Source organism: Salmo trutta, chromosome 12, assembly GCF_901001165.1.
Source record: "Salmo trutta chromosome 12, fSalTru1.1, whole genome shotgun sequence".
NCBI lineage: Eukaryota > Metazoa > Chordata > Actinopteri > Salmoniformes > Salmonidae > Salmo > Salmo trutta.
In genome coordinates this window covers 96,363,402-96,381,845 of record NC_042968.1, presented here as the reverse complement: position 1 = coordinate 96,381,845, position 18,444 = coordinate 96,363,402, and the positions used below count along the sequence as shown (strand labels likewise).

The 18,444-nt window shown below is 40.4% G+C and overlaps 2 protein-coding genes and 1 non-coding gene across 3 annotated transcripts in view; all 3 read left to right on the top strand.

Annotated features, from left to right (window-relative positions):
- The first annotated feature begins 7,237 nt into the window (after positions 1-7,237).
- On the top strand, positions 7,238-10,986 carry LOC115204696 (60S ribosomal protein L23a). The gene is made up of 5 exons (XM_029770418.1): positions 7,238-7,367; positions 8,503-8,683; positions 9,096-9,272; positions 10,468-10,537; positions 10,923-10,986. Exons 1-5 carry the CDS (start codon positions 7,343-7,345, stop codon positions 10,935-10,937), a joined length of 468 nt encoding a protein of 155 aa, XP_029626278.1. The 5' UTR covers positions 7,238-7,342; the 3' UTR covers positions 10,938-10,986.
- LOC115204810 (small nucleolar RNA Z17) lies at positions 8,845-8,916 on the top strand. Its single transcript, XR_003880478.1, has one exon. It is a non-coding gene; the product is annotated as a small nucleolar RNA Z17 (small nucleolar RNA).
- A 1,583-nt stretch (positions 10,987-12,569) lies between the features above and the next one.
- rskrb (ribosomal protein S6 kinase related b) overlaps positions 12,570-18,444 on the top strand; it is a 68,350-nt gene continuing 62,475 nt past the window's right edge. Inside the window, exon 1 of the mRNA XM_029770417.1 lies at positions 12,570-13,370. Within this exon, the coding sequence (XP_029626277.1) occupies positions 13,341-13,370 (30 nt within the window). The 5' untranslated portion in view covers positions 12,570-13,340. The remainder of the gene's footprint in view (positions 13,371-18,444) is intronic.

Here is an 18,444-nt window from a genome sequence, read left to right as displayed (position 1 = left end):
CTGATATGATATGTCTGATATGATATGTCTAATATGTCTAATATGATATGTCTAATATGATATGTCTGATATGATATGTCTGATATGATATGTCGAATATATCTAATATGATATGTCTTGATATGTCTAATATGTCTAATATGATATGTCTAAATTGATATGTCTTATATGATATGTCTGATATGTCTGTTATGATGTCTGATATGTCTGATATGATATGTCTAATATGATATGTCTGTTATGATGTCTGATATGTCTATGATATGTAATATGATATGTCTGATATGATATGTCTAATATGATATGTCTAATATGATATGTCTGATATGATATGTCTAATATGATATGTCTAATATGATATGTCTGATATGATATGTCTGATATGATATGTATGTTATGATGTCTGATATATCTGATATGATATGTCTAATATGATATGTCTGATATGATATGTCTGTTATGATGTCTGATATGTCTATGATATGTAATATGATATGTCTGATATGATATGTCTAATATGTCTAATATGATATGTCTAATATGATATGTCTGATATGATATGTCTGATATATCTAATATGATATGTCATGATATGTCTAATATGTCTAATATGATATGTCTAATATGATATGTCTAATATGATATGTCTGATATGTCTGTTATGATGTCTGATATGTCTGATATGATATGTCTAATATGATATGTCTGTTATGATGTCTGATATGTCTATGATATGTAATATGATATGTCTGATATGATATGTCTAATATGATATGTCTAATATGATATGTCTGATATGTCTGATATGATATGTCTAATATGTCTAATATGATATGTCTAATATGAGATGTCTAATATGATATGTCTGATATGATATGTCTGATATATCTAATATGATATGTCATGATATGTCTAATATGTCTAATATGATATGTCTAATATGATATGTCTAATATGATATGTCTGATATGTCTGTTATGATGTCTGATATGTCTGATATGATATGTCTAATATGATATGTCTGTTATGATGTCTGATATGTCTATGATATGTAATATGATATGTCTGATATGATATGTCTAATATGATATGTCTAATATGATATGTCTGATATGTCTGATATGATATGTCTAATATGTCTAATATGATATGTCTAATATGAGATGTCTAATATATCTAATATGATATGTCATGATATGTCTAATATGTCTAATATGATATGTCTAATATGATATGTCTGATATGATATGTCTAATATATGTCTAATATGATATGTCTGATATGTCTAATATGTCTGATATATGTCTGAAATTATATGTCTGTTATGATGTCTGATATGTCTATGATATGTCTAATATGTCTATGATATGTCTGATATGATATGTCTAATATGATATGTCTGATGTCTGTTATGATGTCTGATAGTCTGATATGATATGTCTAATATGTCTAATATGATATGTCTAATATGATATGTCTGATATGATATGTCTGATATGATATGTCTGTTATGATGTCTGATATGTCTAATATATCTAATATGATATGTCATGATATGTCTAATATGATATGTCTAATATGATATGTCTGATATGATGTCTGATATGATATGTCTAATATGATATGTCTGATATGTCTAATATGTCTGATATATGTCTAATATGATATGTCTGATACAATATGTCTAATATGATATGTCTAATATGATATGATATGTCTGATATGATATGTCTGATATGTACAGTATAAGACCTGTGATGTTTCATGTTTTTATTTTATTTTCATGCATTTTGTATTTTTCTTAAACCTGTGTGCTTGGTTATGTTCTTTAATAAATATGCATTTTGAATGTAGATTTTCAACTTCCGTATATATTTGTAAATTTTTTATTAATGTGTTTAAAAAAAAAAAAAAAGTATGTGGACATCTGCTCTTCGAACATCTCATTGCAGAATTATGGGCATTAATATGGAGTTGGTCCCCCCCCCCTTTGCTGCTAAAACAGCCTGCGCACTAGTGGAAACCCTTACCAGTAGATGTTGGAACATTGCTTCCATTCAGCCAAAAGAGCATTAGTGAGGTCGGGTACTGATGTTGGGTGATTAGGCCTGGCTCGCAGTCAGCGTTCCAATTCATCCCAAAGGTGATCGATGGGGTTGAGGTCAGGGCTCTGTTTTGTTAGTTTTAGTTTTAATTTATTTGCACCAAAGAAAACAAGTGATAAACAACAATACAGATAAAAACCAATCAATTAAAAACAGTGTGCGGGAGGTTGGAAGCCCAGGGGCTTATATAAAAACCACACCACAAAAAAACTATATACAATACATACATTCAAAAATAAAAAAGGTTTGTTAAAACGGTTAACAAAACCTACTAATTATAAATGTATAAATTAATTGATCAGTAAAAAATGTTTTAAAATGTTTAAATGTGTGAGTGCATATGAGTGTGAGAGAGCCAGGCAATATGGAGGAGATTACTGAGTAGTTTGGTTCATCAGGCTGACCCCTAGTCTTCATGGAGGAGATTACTGAGTAGTTTGGTTCATCAGGCTGACCTCCAGTCTTCATGGAGGAGATTACTGAGTAGTTTGGTTCATCAGGCTGACCCCCAGTCTTCATGGAGGAGATTACTGAGTAGTTTGGTTCATCAGGCTGACCCCCAGTCTTCATGGAGGAGATTACTGAGTAGTCTGGTTCATCAGGCTGACCCCCAGTCTTCATGGAGGAGATTACTGAGTAGTTTGGTTCATCAGGCTGACCTCCAGTCTTCATGGAGGAGATTACTGAGTAGTTTGGTTCATCAGGCTGACCTCCAGTCTTCATGGAGGAGATTACTGAGTAGTTTGGTTCATCAGGCTGACCCCCAGTCTTCATGGAGGAGATTACTGAGTAGTCTGGTTCATCAGGCTGACCCCCAGTCTTCATGGAGGAGATTACTGAGTAGTTTGGTTCATCAGGCTGACCTCCAGTCTTCATGGAGGAGATTACTGAGTAGTTTGGTTCATCAGGCTGACCTCCAGTCTTCATGGAGGAGATTATTGAGTAGTTTGGTTCATCAGGCTGACCTCCAGTCTTCATGGAAGAGATTACTGAGTAGTTTGGTTCATCAGGCTGACCTCCAGTCTTCATGGAGGAGATTACTGAGTAGTTTGGTTCATCAGGCTGACCTCCAGTCTTCATGGAGGAGATTACTGAGTAGTTTGGTTGAAGTTACTGAGGGATGATGTTGTTTTGGCAATGTGAAGATACAAATTCCAGAGTATGGTACCTCTGTATAGGATGGAGAATTGACTATGTGAGGTGCGGCAGTGGGGAGGGTGAAGGTTATCACAGTGTCTTGTGTTATATAGATGGATTTCAGAATTAACCTGGAAGAATCCATTGAAGGGTTTAGGTAAACTGTCTGGGAGGTATGAGAATTTGTTGATGAAAGTGCATAATTGGCGTACATTAAAATTGTAAATAGACAAGATAGAGTTTCTTAAACAAAGGTGCAGTTTTGCAAATTTCTTTTGCATGATGAGTAATTTGTGTAGGAAGGAGGCATATGGCCAGACAATATTACAGTAAATGAAATACATGTGAATGAAGCTCTAGTATAGAGTTAGGAAGCAAGCCTGATGAACCAAACCCCTCATCTGTCTGATGATACCAACAGATTTCATCACTTTAATGCAGACAAATTGAATATGATCTTTCCAGGATAACTTTTCATCAATTAGAACTCTGGGGAATTTAGTGGATGTGACATGTTCCATTTCATTCCCACCAATTGAGATTCTGTCTCTTAATTTTTTGGGGATAATATTTCTTATTCTTACTAGTGAATACAATAAAGTTCGATATATATTTTTTTTACATTTAAAGATAATTTGTTTATCTGGAAACATTTAGAAAACTTGTCCATGACGGAGTTGGCTTCACTAATTAGTGAATCAAAATTGTGTGCTAAAATCAAATTGGTTTAATCAGCAAAGAGAATGGGCAGTATGATAGAAGACACAGCAGCAAGGTCATGGAGATAGATTAGGAATAACAAAGGTCCAATAATCGAACTCTGTGCAGGCCAGTCAAGTTCTTCCACACTGATCTCAACAAACCATTTCTGTATGGACCTCGCTTTGTGCACGGGGGCATTGTCATGCTGAAACAGGAAAGGACCTTCCCCAAACTGTTGCCACAAAGCTGGAAGCACAGAATCATCTAGAATGTCATTGTATGCTGTAGCGTTAAGATTTCCCTTCATTGGAACTAAGGGGCCTGAACCAATGAAAAACAGCCCCAGACCATTATTCCTCCTCCACCAAACTTTACAGTTGGCATTATGCATTCGGGCAGGTAGCGTTCTCCTGGCATCCGCCAACCCCAGATTTGTCCGTCGGACTGCCAGATGGTGAAGCGTGATTCATCACTCCAGAGAACGCATTTCCAATGGCGGTGTGCTTTACACCCCTCCAGCCGACGCTTGGCGTTGCGCATGGTGATCTTAGGCTTGTGTGCAGCTGCTCGTCCATAGAAACCCATTTCATGAAGCTCCCAACGAACAGTTCTTGTGCTGACGTTGCTTCCAGAGGCAGTTTGGAACTCAGTAGTGAGTGTTGCAACGACAGACAATTTTTACACGCATCAGCACTCGGGGGTCTCGTTCAGTGAGCTTGCGTGGCCTACCACTTCAGGGCTGAGCCGTTGTTGCTCCTAGTCATTTCCACTTCTCTATAACAGCACTTACAGTTGACCAGAGTAGCTCTAGCAGGGCAGAAATTTGACGAACTGACTTGTTGGAAAGGTGGCATCCTCTGACAGTGCCACGTTGAAAGTCACTGAGCTCCTCAGTAAGGCCCATTCTACTGCCAATGTTTGTCTATGGAGATTGCATGGCGGTGTGCTCGATTTTATACACCTGTTAGCAACGGGTGTGGCTGAAATAGCCGAATCCACTAATTTGAAGGGGTGTCCACATACTTTTGGCCATGCAGTGTATCATGTCAGTATGTCCCATGGCTGCATTCAAAACAAGTTGACACTTGCTGGGCAAGGGAGGAATGAATTCATTTTAAATGGACCGCCCTTTCCCGGAAATTCGTTACTCGTTTGTCCCAAGGTTGTGTTTTCAGTCATCATGGAACCACCGGTAGCTGTGGTTTGTGATTGATATGTATTACAGTCAATTATGATGCATTTCATGTCTTGGCTAGAAGACAACGCATCCGCAGACATCGTATACTAGCCATCCGACGATATCAGGTAAATTAAATTAAGATGTATAAGTGCGATGTCAGGGAAAGTTGTATTCGCTAGCTAACGTTTCCAATAGCTACCCAAACAAAACAGAATTACTTTAACAATATGTGTTTTTGCCATCATGTCCATTAGTATCAGAATGTCTAAACTTATTTACATTTGTTTTTACTTACGTTGTTGACTTCTCCATATTGATTTTAAGTTTCGCCTGACTTTTCTTAGCGGATGTACAATCATCGCGAACTGAATTATGGGGCGATTCAGGCTTGACGTGAACGTAATTGTACACTCGCAAACATGATCAAAAACGAGGGCTGAGTGGTACGTTGCTAACTTCCCTTGTTTGACTAATCGTTTGGACCGACGTCTAAGATGGTGACGGGGATTCCCCAAAGGACATAAGGTGAGGGTAAGTGGATGAGGGTATGTCATTTATGAGCACAACCAATGACTTTTCAAATAAGCTACACCCGAGTGGTGCAGTGGTCTAAGGCACTGCATCTCAGTGCTAGAGGCGTCACTACAGACCCTAGTTCGATTCCAGGCTGTATCACACCCAGACCTGATTGGGAGTCCCATAGAGCGGCGCACAATTGGCCCAGCGTCGTCCGGGTTAGGCCGTCACTGTAAATAAGAATATGTTTGTAACTGACTTGCCTGGTAAAATAAAAATAAATAAATGTTGGCTGACAATTTGTTTGGTACTTATCCTTACGAACCGCATAGCATATCATTACAGCGGTATGTACCGGTATGTTAGCTAGCTACCTAACGTTAGTTGGCTACTAATACATCAAACTTGCCAGTATATTAACTATATGCTATCTAACTAACTACCCAACTGTGTGTTCGTAAATTGCGTTTGGCTTTCGGAGCCAGTGCGTACATTGGACACATACTCTGGTTCATCAGAGCGTTCTGATCTCACAACGGCAGTCAAGCACCCAAGCTAACGATGGCTGGCTTGCTAGCTACTTCCAGAAACATCTCACTCTGACAATTTTACTCGCCCTGGCAGAGCTGGTTGTGTTGTTTTTCATGTTATACAGAGCGTTGGTGACTGTAACTGTGCTGCTGGTGTAACAGTATTGCTTCCGTCTCTCTCCTCGCCCCGAGGAACCTCTGGACACATCAACAACTGCCTCCCATCGCTCCACAAAAGCCGTGGTCCTTGCAGAGCAAGGGGGAACTACTGCAAGGTCTCAGAGCAAGTGACGTCACCGATTTGAAACGATATTAGCATGTCGCACCCTGCTAACTAGCTAGCCGGTTACACTGGCAACAATTTAACTGAGCGTTCGTAAACCTATTGACTTGATTATTTCACGTCATTCATAGCTAAGTGATAAAAGTCGTTGTGCTTTCTTAATGGACATTGTTAATTTAGTCGTAAGACGTCTAGTTAGTAATGTGTTATGCTAACAAGCTACCAAGAAGTTGCATAGCAACAGCATCAACTTCCGGTAGACAGGCGAAGCGCTAGTAACGCTCAACGGAAAGGATACCGTTCAGTTACTATAAATTCATTTTAGTATGTATTATACAGTATGTTAGCATGGGTAATTCGAACACAGCTAAGGTTTGGACTTTAAGCCCACGTATATCCATATTCTGACGCTACAAGTACCATGATCACATTGCATATAGACTTATTTTTCTACTGTATTATTGACTGTATGTTTGTTTTATTTCATGTGTAACTCTGTGTTGTTATATGTGTCGAACTGCTTTGCTTTATCTTGGCCAGGTCGCAATTGTAAATGAGAGCTTATTCTCAACTAGCCTACCTGGTTAAATAAAGGGTTATATATATATATACACACCTGGTTAAATAAAGGACTTATTCTCAACTAGCCTACCTGGTTGAATAAAGGTGAAATAAAAAATTAATAAATAACAAGCTACCAAGAAGTTGCATAGCAACAGTATCAACTTCCCGTAGACAGGCGAAGCGCTAGTAACGCTCAACAGAAAGGATACCGCTCTGACGCTACAAGTACCATGATGCAGTTCGCCAGTATCGCGAGATATGAGTGCCGCTGGTCTCGCCCCTGTATTATAGCTGCGGAAACCCCGAGCGCTCTTCCTTTCTCACCATGGCACCGAAGGCGAAGAAGGAAGGTCTGTGAATCTTTACATTGTTTTTGGCGAAAAATCACTTAATATCAAGAACCACACGTGTTGTTTATACATGTGTGTAAAGATGGATATATGTTCTTTACGTTCGTTGAAAGTCACAGACGTCCTTAGTTATTTTATCTGTCTAAAAAGTCGCGAAATGTAGAAGTTAGCCGCCGACCATGTTTCTATCCAATGTGGCTATGCTAGCTAGTCATTTCGCTGAAACATTCCTATTTCATTCCGCGTATTAATGACCATTTCTCACATTCATAAGTTTCAGTTTACTTGAGTGAATGCAACCCGTGTGTGTGGTATATTTAATTGTTTATTCGTCGCGTTGTTTTGTTGGGGTAGTCTTGACAGCATGGCCTGTAGTAACGCCTCGATCACATTGCGTTTTAGTAACCAGAAGTACATTCATTTCCTAACACTTTGCGGTGTGGTCTGCGTTGTACATGCTTTAAATGTATTGAAGGTATACATCAAAACTGTAATCCTAGATGGCTTGACAAATGCTAGCATACTTTATTTTTTAACAGTATATTTATTGGCTTTTTGTTCAATTGTAAATAAAAAAATTAAATAGGCTACATATGAGACAGAATGATAACTAGAAACGGCTGAAAGGCCCCCCAAACATCAGTAAAGGGTGGGAGTCCATTACACATAAATTAAACCAACTCTGGGAGGAAAGAAAGAATTTGGTTAATATGTTTGTCTTTACGCACTTGACCCGACAAATAAAAGAAAATGGTCACTCTGCCATATCAAATAAGAGAAAATGGTCATGAGAAAAATATCAAATTCTTCCCAACCTTTTTGAGAAGTGTACTATAGTTCAGGTGATGTGTTAATAATTTCAGAAGGAATTTGCAATCCCAGATAAGTTTAAGGTCTCCCAAGAACCAAAGTTGTCGGATGCAGGTATTTAGAGCACACCGGCCATGTAAAGACTAATTGGTTGTTTACTGCAATGCCTTGCTAATTAATTTGATATATGGATGGGTCAGATGTTCAACAGTTTTCTGATTTTAGGATGTTAAACTAATCAGCTTTAGTTTATAAACCCCCTCTAACGTATCTCCTGTAGCTGTTCAGGCCTTAACCAAGTTAAAACATTCTCTCTCCTCTGTAGCTGTCCCTGCCAAGACTGAGGCCAAGGTGAAGGCCCTAAAGGCCAAGAAGGCTGTTCTGAAAGGAGTCCACAGCCAGAGGAAAAAGAAGATAAGAACCTCGCCGACCTTCCGCCGCCCCAAAACCCTGCGCCTCCGCAGACAACCCAAGTACCCCCGGAAGAGTGCCCCTCGCAGGAATAAGTAAGTCATACAAACTGTAAGAATGCCAATAGAAAGGCGTTGGTACAGTACCGACATGTTACAAGCCATACATCTGTTTTGAGGATTCTTCCATTTTATTACATTTTAAAAATGGCTGAATGAGATGTTATGGTTTAGTCCAGGTTAGTTTCTCTGCTCGAGGTGCAAATGATGGTAACAGCGATCAAAGTATGATATCCCATGATTCCATCCTTATAAACCACTGATGCACCTTAGAGCAACAGGCCTGTCTTTGTTTAATGGGGTTCAAATATAGTGGTGGGGCCAATGACATTTGAAGGGGTTGGGCCGCAGCGTTAGTTTGGTGCTGAACGTGAGCTCCTATTCACCCCCGTCCCTCTCCCCCGGTCCTTCTCCCTCTCCCCCCCGTCCTTCTCCCTCTCCCCCCCAGGTTGGACCACTATGCCATCATTAAGTTCCCTCTGACGACAGAGTCGGCAATGAAGAAGATCGAGGACAACAACACCCTCGTCTTCATCGTAGACATCAAGGCCAACAAGCACCAGATCAAACACGCCGTCAAGAAGCTGTACGACATCGATGTGGCCAAGGTCAACACGCTCATCAGGTACGACCCGTATACCTCTAATCCTAACTACTAGACACATTGATCAGGTACGACCCGTATATCTTTAATTCTAACTACTAGACACCTTGATCAGGTACGACCCGTATACCTCTAATCCTAACTACTAGACACCTTGATCAGGTACGACCCGCATACCTCTAATCCTAACTACTAGACACATTGATCAGGTACGACCCGTATACCTCTAATCCTAACTACTAGACACCTTGATCAGGTACGACCCGTATACCTCTAATCCTAACTACTAGACACATTGATCAGGTACGACCCGTATACCTCTAATCCTAACTACTAGACACCTTGATCAGGTACGACCCGTATACCTCTAATCCTAACTACTAGACACCTTGATCAGGTGCGACCCATATACCTCTAATCCTAACTACTAGACCCATTGATCAGGTACATGATATAATCCTGACATTATTCAACTAACCCTGATTAGTCCATTACTAGCCTAAAGGTACTAACATCTAACTATTAGTCACTGGGTACTATCCTGGCCGCTGGTCTGACCTGGTCACCTATTACATTAGAAGGTCTGGACTTAGTTGATGGCTACCACCTATTACACCAATCAATCAAATGTATTTATAAAGCCCTTCTTACATCAGCTGATTTGATCTCAAAGTGCTGTACAGAAATCCAGCCTAAAACCCCAAACAGCAAGTAATGAAGATGTAGAAGCACGGTGGCTAGGAAAAACTCCCTAGAAAGGCCAGAACCTAGGAAGAAACCTAGAGAGGAACCAGGCTATGAGGGGGGGCCAGTCCTCTTCTGGCTGTGCCAGGTGGCGATTATAACAGAACATGGCCAGATGTTCATAAATGTTAAAATAATAGTCAGTGGTTGTCGAGGGTGGAACAGGTCAGCACCTCAGGAGTAAATGTCAGTTGGCTTTTTCATAGCCGATCTTTGAGAGTATCTACCGCTCCTGCTGTCTCTAGAGAGTTGAAAACAGCAGATCTGGGACAACAGGTCTGGGACAGGTAGCACGTCCGGTGAACAGGTCAGGGTTCAATAGCCACAGGCAGAACAGTTGAAACTGGAGCAGCAACATTAGAAGGTCTGGACTTAGTAGTTAATGGTTATAGTCTATTGTCCATTTTCCCCACTGACTCCTGCTGGAAGTCGGTCATAATATCCTCCACTCTTTCTCCCCCCTCTCCCCCAGGCCTGATGGGGAGAAGAAGGCCTACGTGCGCCTGGCTCCAGATTACGATGCGCTGGATGTCGCCAACAAGGTGAGCTCTATAGTGGTGCACCGTCATGACAGAAACGGCTCTGCATCACAGCCGTCCACAAGACTCCTCTCAACGAGGACTGGAGTTGTCTGATATCACTCTACTAGTCCACGTAGAGGAGACTACTGGACAGTGTTGAGATGCACACATTTCTGTTCACTGTCGGCCAATAGCGTTGGAGGACGGGGTGTGGTGTCCAATCAGACTGCAGGGAGACTCTCTGCGCAGATGATGTATGATATAATTTCTGTCGAATAATGACAGACTCAAAGGAACCACTGATGCCAGAGACCACCTGCTCTGTGACCCTTTATAAATGCCCTATGACGCCTTATGACAGTCCTACGATGCCTGTCTAAATGTCTGTTCATGTCTTGTGTTTCAGATTGGCATAATCTAGCCGGCTGCTGGGGAGATGTACAGAGGAATAAAATGTTCATAAAAACACATCGCCCTCGTCTTTCATTGGTTGGTTCTCACTGACAGTCACACCAAACACGCAGAGTTGCTCCTCACCAAACATGCCAACACTGGTCCTTTGTGTTTGTTTTATTTTTTAAACCTTTATTTAAACTAGACAAGTCAGTTAAGAACTAATTATTATTTACAATGACGGCCTACCGGGGAACAGTGGGTTAACTGCCTTGTTCAGGGGCAGAACGACAGATTTTTACCTTGTCAGCTCGGGGATTCAATCTTGCAACCTTTCGGTTACTAGTCCAACGCGCTAACCACCGGGCTTCGCTGCCGCCCCCATTTAAAGGTTAATGTGGAAAGGGAGGTTTGATTTACTCTAGTATTTAAATATCATGTGACGCCACTATTTAAATACCTTTATTTAACTGGGCAAGTCGGTTAAGAAAAACTTTTTATTTACAATGACGGCCTACCCTGGGCTAAACCCGGACGATGCTGGGCCAGTTGTACGCCGCCCTATGGGACTCCCAATCACAGCCGGATTCGAACCAGGGACTAGTGATGCTTCTTGCACTGAGATGCAGTGCCTAGACTGCTGCACCACTTGGGAGACCAATCATGTGACGCCGCTGTTTATCATGCCTCTTCACCTGGACTGCTATTCCCACAGTCTTGAAGGAGTTCCCACATATGCTGAGCATTTGTTGGCTGCTTTTCCTTCACTCTGCGGTCCAACACCTCCCATAATATGGACATGGTCTTTTACCAAATAGGGCTATCTTCTGTATACCACCCCTACCTTGTCACAACACATCTGATTGGCTCAAATGCATTAAGGAAAGAAATTCCACAAATTAACAGGGCACACCTACTAATTGAAATGCATTCTGGGTGTCTACTTTATGAAGCTGGTTGAAAGAATGCCAAGATAAATGGCAGATTCATATATCATGAAGCTGTCGTTTATATCATGACACCGCTGTTTGTATATAACGACGCCATCAGTTACACGGTAGGTTTGGTATTCGGAATATGGCTGTATTTGTGTGTGTGTCATGGCGTAGTCAGAGCATGAAATCTCATGGAACCAGTAGTGCATTATGGGAACTATGGCTTGGCAGTCCTTTCACTCTGGTCTGTATGTGTGAATCCCAACCCTCCCGTGATCAGGGACCTCCTTTCCTCTGCCAGCTGAGCACACGGCATCAGTCGCTGGCCTGAGATTTTCCTCACACCCCCTTAGATACGGAGGCCGAGCCCCATGCCACCCAGGACCTCTAAGAATAGCTTGAAGACCGTTCACTCTGCTACTGTCCAGCAAATGGTACCTGAGCATTAAGACCGCTAAATAGTTAATTAATGGTTATCCGGACAACCTGCACACTCACCAGACTTTACAGTGCATTTGGAAAGTATTCAGACCCCTTGACTTTTTCTATATTTTGTTTACATTACAGACCTATTCTAAAATGGATGAAATTGTTTTCCCTCATTAATCTACACACAATACCCCATAATAACAAAAGAAAAACCACTTTAGACTTTTTTTGGCAAATGTATTAAAATTAATAAACTGAAATCCCATTTACATAAGTATTCAGACCCTTTCCTATGAGACTCTAAATTGAGCTCAGGTGCATCCTGTTTCCATTGATCATCCTTGAGAAGTTTCTACAACTTGATTGTAGAAACATGTTATTTGATTTTAATTTGAGTGGACCAGGAATCACTAATGAGAGTGAGAAGATATAGGTTACTGCCTCAGCTTGCCACATTGTAAATTAATGACCACTGCAGTTGCGAATCAGCTATATAAAAACCTTTATTGATTAATTTGTTCTGTTCAACTTCATCTGCCAACTACATTATATTAACATCTGAACAACAGTATTCTACAATAATTTATGAACAAGATTCCTTTTTATCACGTTAAATTGGCTTTATTGTGTTTTCTCTGTATGTTGAAATAAAGAGTTCATCAGGACAGAATCTCCTTTCAGAGAGGAGCGGGCGGGTCTAACGGATCTAACGCGTCTGATTGGATAAACGGGCGGGTCTAACGCGTCTGATTGGATAAGCGCCGTGTGGGCGGATGTCGGGGTGACGTGACCTACAGAAGAGATTATCTTGTTTATGTCGCTAAATCTGCTGTGGACGACGACAACACGGTGGAACACTTTAGGAAGTACCGGCTACTCACGTTTTACCTACCGACGGCTGGCCACGGTGTCGTCACCGGGCTGCAGAGGACCCGTGTGTGTGTGTTGCGCAGTGTGCTGCGGATTGTGTTTGAGTGATGGCGAGGATGAGGAGGGTGATGATGCTAGCAGGATGATGAAGAAGCAGTGCCGTGGTGGATGACAACAAGCTGAGAGAGACAGACCAGATGGGGGCGGACGCCAGTAAAGCCAGCAAGGTGAAATAGCAGGACTCTTCCTCTCTCTCAGGAAGCTGAAACTTCACTGACTGCATCAGCATCACTGAGAGTTGTTGGGGTTTAACTTATTCATTAAACATAAAAGACACCAGCTCATATAGCTAGCTACTCATACTGTTTCACTCAGTGCATGAGATCAGGGCCCATATCCACAAAGCATCACAGAGTACAGTGCTGATCTAGGATCTGCCCATATAATATTATCCTGTTACATTGTTGCAATATGTAGTATCTTAACTAGAGGTGTTATTTCAGATGGAGCCGTCCCAGTAATAGTGTGATAATAACTACAGTGCAGTATGTGGCCCGGTTGTGTTGTTCTGTATGGATGATGGCTCTGTTCTCTACAGATCATAATACTGACGTGATGCATGAATGAAAATACAACTGTAACACGCAACGACACACAAGTTAGCCCACTGTGTAGTGAGGCGTTGGGACGTTTAACGGCAGATAGAAAGAACGCTTAGCCTACATTAATCTGTTGTGCTCTCTCCTATCGATCTGTGTATGTATGTATATATGTATAAGAGCTCGACCGATTATGATTTTTCAACGCCGATACTGATACCGGTTATTGGAGAGCCAAAAAAGGTCGATACCGATTAATCGGCCAATTTTTTTTTACACGTTTATTTATTTGTAATAATGACAATTACAACAATACTGAATGAACACTTATTTTAACATAATATAATACATCAATAAAATCAAGTGCATTATGTGCCATGTAAGAAAGCTAACGTTTAAGTTCCTTGCTCAGAACATGAGAACATATGAAAGCTGGTGGTTCCTTTTAACATGAGTCTTCAATATTCCCAGGTAAGAAGTTTTAGGTTGTAGTTATTATAGGAATTATAGGACTATTTCTCTCTATACGATTTGTATTTCATATACCTTTGATGTTGGAGCAACGTGTACCTAAGCGATTATTTGCAACGCAGGACAGGCTAGATAAACTAGTAATATCATCAACCATGTGTAGTTAACTAGTGATCATGATTGATTGATTGTTTTTTATAAGATAAGTTTAATGCTAGCTAGCAACTTACCTTGGCTTCTTACTGCATTCGCGTAACAGGCAGGCTCCTCGTGGAGTGCAATGTAAAGCAGGTGGTTAGAGCTTTGGACTAGTTAACCGTAAGGTTGCAAGATTGAATCCCCGAGCTGACAAGGTAAAAATCTGTCGTTCTGCCCCTGAACAAGGCAGTTAACCCACCGTTCCTAGGCCGTCATTGAACATAAGAATGTGTTCTTTAACTGACTTGCCTAGTTAAATAAACGTGTAAAAAAAAAAAAATCGGCGTCCAAAAATACCGATTTCCGATAGTTATGAAAACTTGAAATCGGCCCTATTTAATCGGCCGACCTCTAATATGTATATGTATGTATGTATATGTATGTATATGTGTGTATGTATGTATGTATATATATGTGTGTATATGTGTGTATGTATATGTGTGTATGTATATGTGTGTATATGTATGTGTGTATATGTATGTATATGTGTGTATGTATATGTGTGTATGTGTATATGTGTATGTATATGTGTGTATGTATATATATGTATGTATGTATGTATGTATGTATATGTATGTATATATGTATGTATATATATTTATGTATATGTATGTATATATATGTATGTATATATATGTATGTATATGTGTATATGTATGTATATATATGTATGTATATATATGTATATTTATGTACAGTGAGGGAAAAAAGTATTTGATCCCCTACTGATTTTGTACGTTTGCCCACTGACAAAGAAATTATCAGTCTATAATTTTAATGGTAGGTTTATTTGAACAGTGAGAGACAGAATAACAACAAAATAATCCAGAAAAACGTATGTCAAAAATGTTATAAAATGATTTGCATTTTAATATTTATTTAACTAATTATGTGACTTCTGAAAGTAATTTTACATATGCACGCACCAGTTTTCCATTTAAAAAAAGTATTAGTATTTTTTTTTAGTGTTTTCATTTCACTTCACCAATTTGGACTATTTTGTGTGTGTCCATTACATGAAATCCAAATAAAAATCTATTTAAATTACAGGTTGTAATGCAACAAAATAGGAAAAACGCCAAGGGGGATGAATACTTTTGCAAGGCACTGTACATCATCAAAATACCTCAATCACAGCACGTGTTTGGATTCATTCAGCAGTTTTTACCTGATTAAGTACAATACCATTGGAAATTGATGTTAAAAGTTCCATTCATATTCCTAAAATTTAAGTTGAATATTTATAAATAGCCCAATGTCAAAACACAGTTTTAAAGGATCCAAATCCATCATCAATATGCAGAAACAGTTGTGATATATTGAAAACATAAACATACAATTTACTATCTACACATACAGTACCAGTCAAAAGTTTTAGAACAGCTACTCATTCAAAGGTTTTTCTTTTTACTATTTTCTACATTGTAGAATAATAGTGAAGACATCAAAACTATGAAATAACACATATGGAATCATGTAGGAACCAAAAAAAGTGTTAAACAAATATATTTTTGTTATTTGAGGTTCTTCAAATTGACACCCTTTACCTTGATGACAGCTTTGCACACTCTTGGCATTCTCTCAATCAGCATCACCTGGAATGCCTTTCCAACAGTCTTGAAGGAGTTCCCACATATGCTGAGCACTTGTTGGCTGCTTTTCCTTCACTCTGCGGTCCAACTCATCCCAAACCATCTCTATTTGTTTGAGGTCGGGTGATTGTGGTGGCCAGGTCATCTGATACAGCACCCCATCACTCTCCTTCTTGGTCAAATAGCCCTTACACAGCCTGGAGGTGTGTTGGGTCATTGTCCTGTTGAAAAACAAATGATAGTCCCTCTAAGCCCAAACCAGATGGGATGGCATATCGCTGCAGAATGCTGTGGTAGCCATGCTGGTTAAGTGTGCCTTGAATTCTAAACAAATCGCAGACAGTGTCACCAGCAAAGCACCCCCACACCTCCTCCTCCATGCTTCACGGTGGGAAATACACATGCAAGAGATCATCTGTTCACCCACACTACGTCTCACAAAGACACGGCGGTTGGAACCAAACATCTCAAATTTTGACTCTAGACCAAAGGACAGATTTCCACCGGTCTAATGTCCATTGCTTGTGTTTCTTGGCCCAAGCAAGTCTTTTCTTCTTATTGGTGTCTTTTGTAGTGGTGTCTTTGCAGCAATTCGACCATGAAGGCCTGATTCACCCAGTCTCCTCTGAACAGTTGAACAGTTGATGTTGAGATGTGTCTGTTACTTGAACTCTGTGAAGCATTTATTTGGGCTACAATTTCTCAGGCTGGTAACTCTGTACTTGAAGAAACTTTCAAAGTTCTTGAAATGTTCCTTATTGACTGACCTTCACGTCTTAAAGTAATGATGGACTGTCGTTTCTCTTTGCTTATTTGAGCTGTTCTTGCCATAATATGGACTTGGTCTTTTACCAAATAGGGCTATCTTCTGTATACCCCCCTACCTTGTCACAACACAACTGATTGGCTCAAACGCATTAAGAAGGAAAGAAGTTACACAAATTAACCAATAAATTCCACAAACTCAGAGTGTGGAAAGCTGTCATCAAAGCAAAGGGTGGCTACTTTGAAGAATCTCAAATATAAAATATATTTTGATCTGATAAACACTTTTTTGGTTACTACATGATTCCATATGTGTCATTTCATAGTTTTGATGTCTTCACTATTATTCTACAATGTAGAAAACAGTCAAAATAAAAGAAGAACTCTTGAATGAGTAGGTGTTACTATGACCGATGGTGATCATATTACTTTAACCTGTATTATTAACCGTATAAACTGCACACACACCAAAAACCCTGTTGTTTTCAAGTGGCAATAATAAATCACTCATCGATTTAGCAGAGGGATAAGCGTTGTTGAAACTACCACAACTCAAAAAAAAACATATGGAAACTGGAGATTTTTACACATCCCTGGTTGGAGAATAAACTGCAGAACATTTTGGAATGTTGCATTTTGATACGGGGGGGGTCACCAAAACACAAAGAGAAACGCAACACTGTTTTGCGTGAGTTGGGGGGAGATGAAGTTGCACGTCCTGTTATAACTAACACAGCTCCAAAAACCACACAGAATCAGGGAATAATGTGTACTTCACTGGTTAGAGAACACCATGTGTACTTCACTGGTTAGAGAACAACTTGTAGAAGACAACTAGCTGCATTTTGAAGTGTTGCATTTTTGATTGAAGTGGGTTGATAACGCGGTAAGTGTAATCGTTTGTTAATCACTTCCATCAATATCACGCTGAAATCAAATAGAACGGGGCAAACGTTTGGGGTGTATCGCTGTTTTAAACTAACGCTATTCAAAGGCCACACGGAAACTTGGAATAACCTATACATGGCTGGTTAAATGAGAACTTGTATGAGGCGTTCAACCTTCCCAAGTTCTCCCATGTCACCCTGCTCCTCCGCACACTCCACTGGCTTCCTGAAGAAGCTCACATCCACTACAAGACCATGGTACTTGCCTACGGAGCTGTTGCATCCCACTGATGGCTTGCTGCTGAAGCTAAGCAGGGTTGGTCCTGGTCAGTCCCTGGATGGGAGACCAGATGCTGCTGGCTTGCTGCTGAAGCTAAGCAGGGTTGGTCCTGGTCAGTCCCTGGATGGGAGACCAGATGCTGCTGGCTTGGTTCTGAAGCTAAGCAGGGTTGGTCCTGGTCAGTCCCTGGATGGGAGACCAGATGCTGCTGGCTTGGTTCTGAAGCTAAGCAGGGTTGGTCCTGGTCAGTCCCTGGATGGGAGACCAGATGCTGCTGGCTTGCTGCTGAAGCTAAGCAGGGTTGGTCCTGGTCAGTCCCTGGATGGGAGACCAGATGCTGCTGGCTTGGTTTTGAAGCTAAGCAGGGTTGGTCCTGGTCAGTCCCTGGATGGGAGACCAGATGCTGCTGGCTTGGTTCTGAAGCTAAACAGGGTTGGTCCTGGTCGGTCCCTGGATGGGAGACCAGATGCTGCTGGAAGTGGTGTTGGAGGGCCAGTAGGAGGCACTCT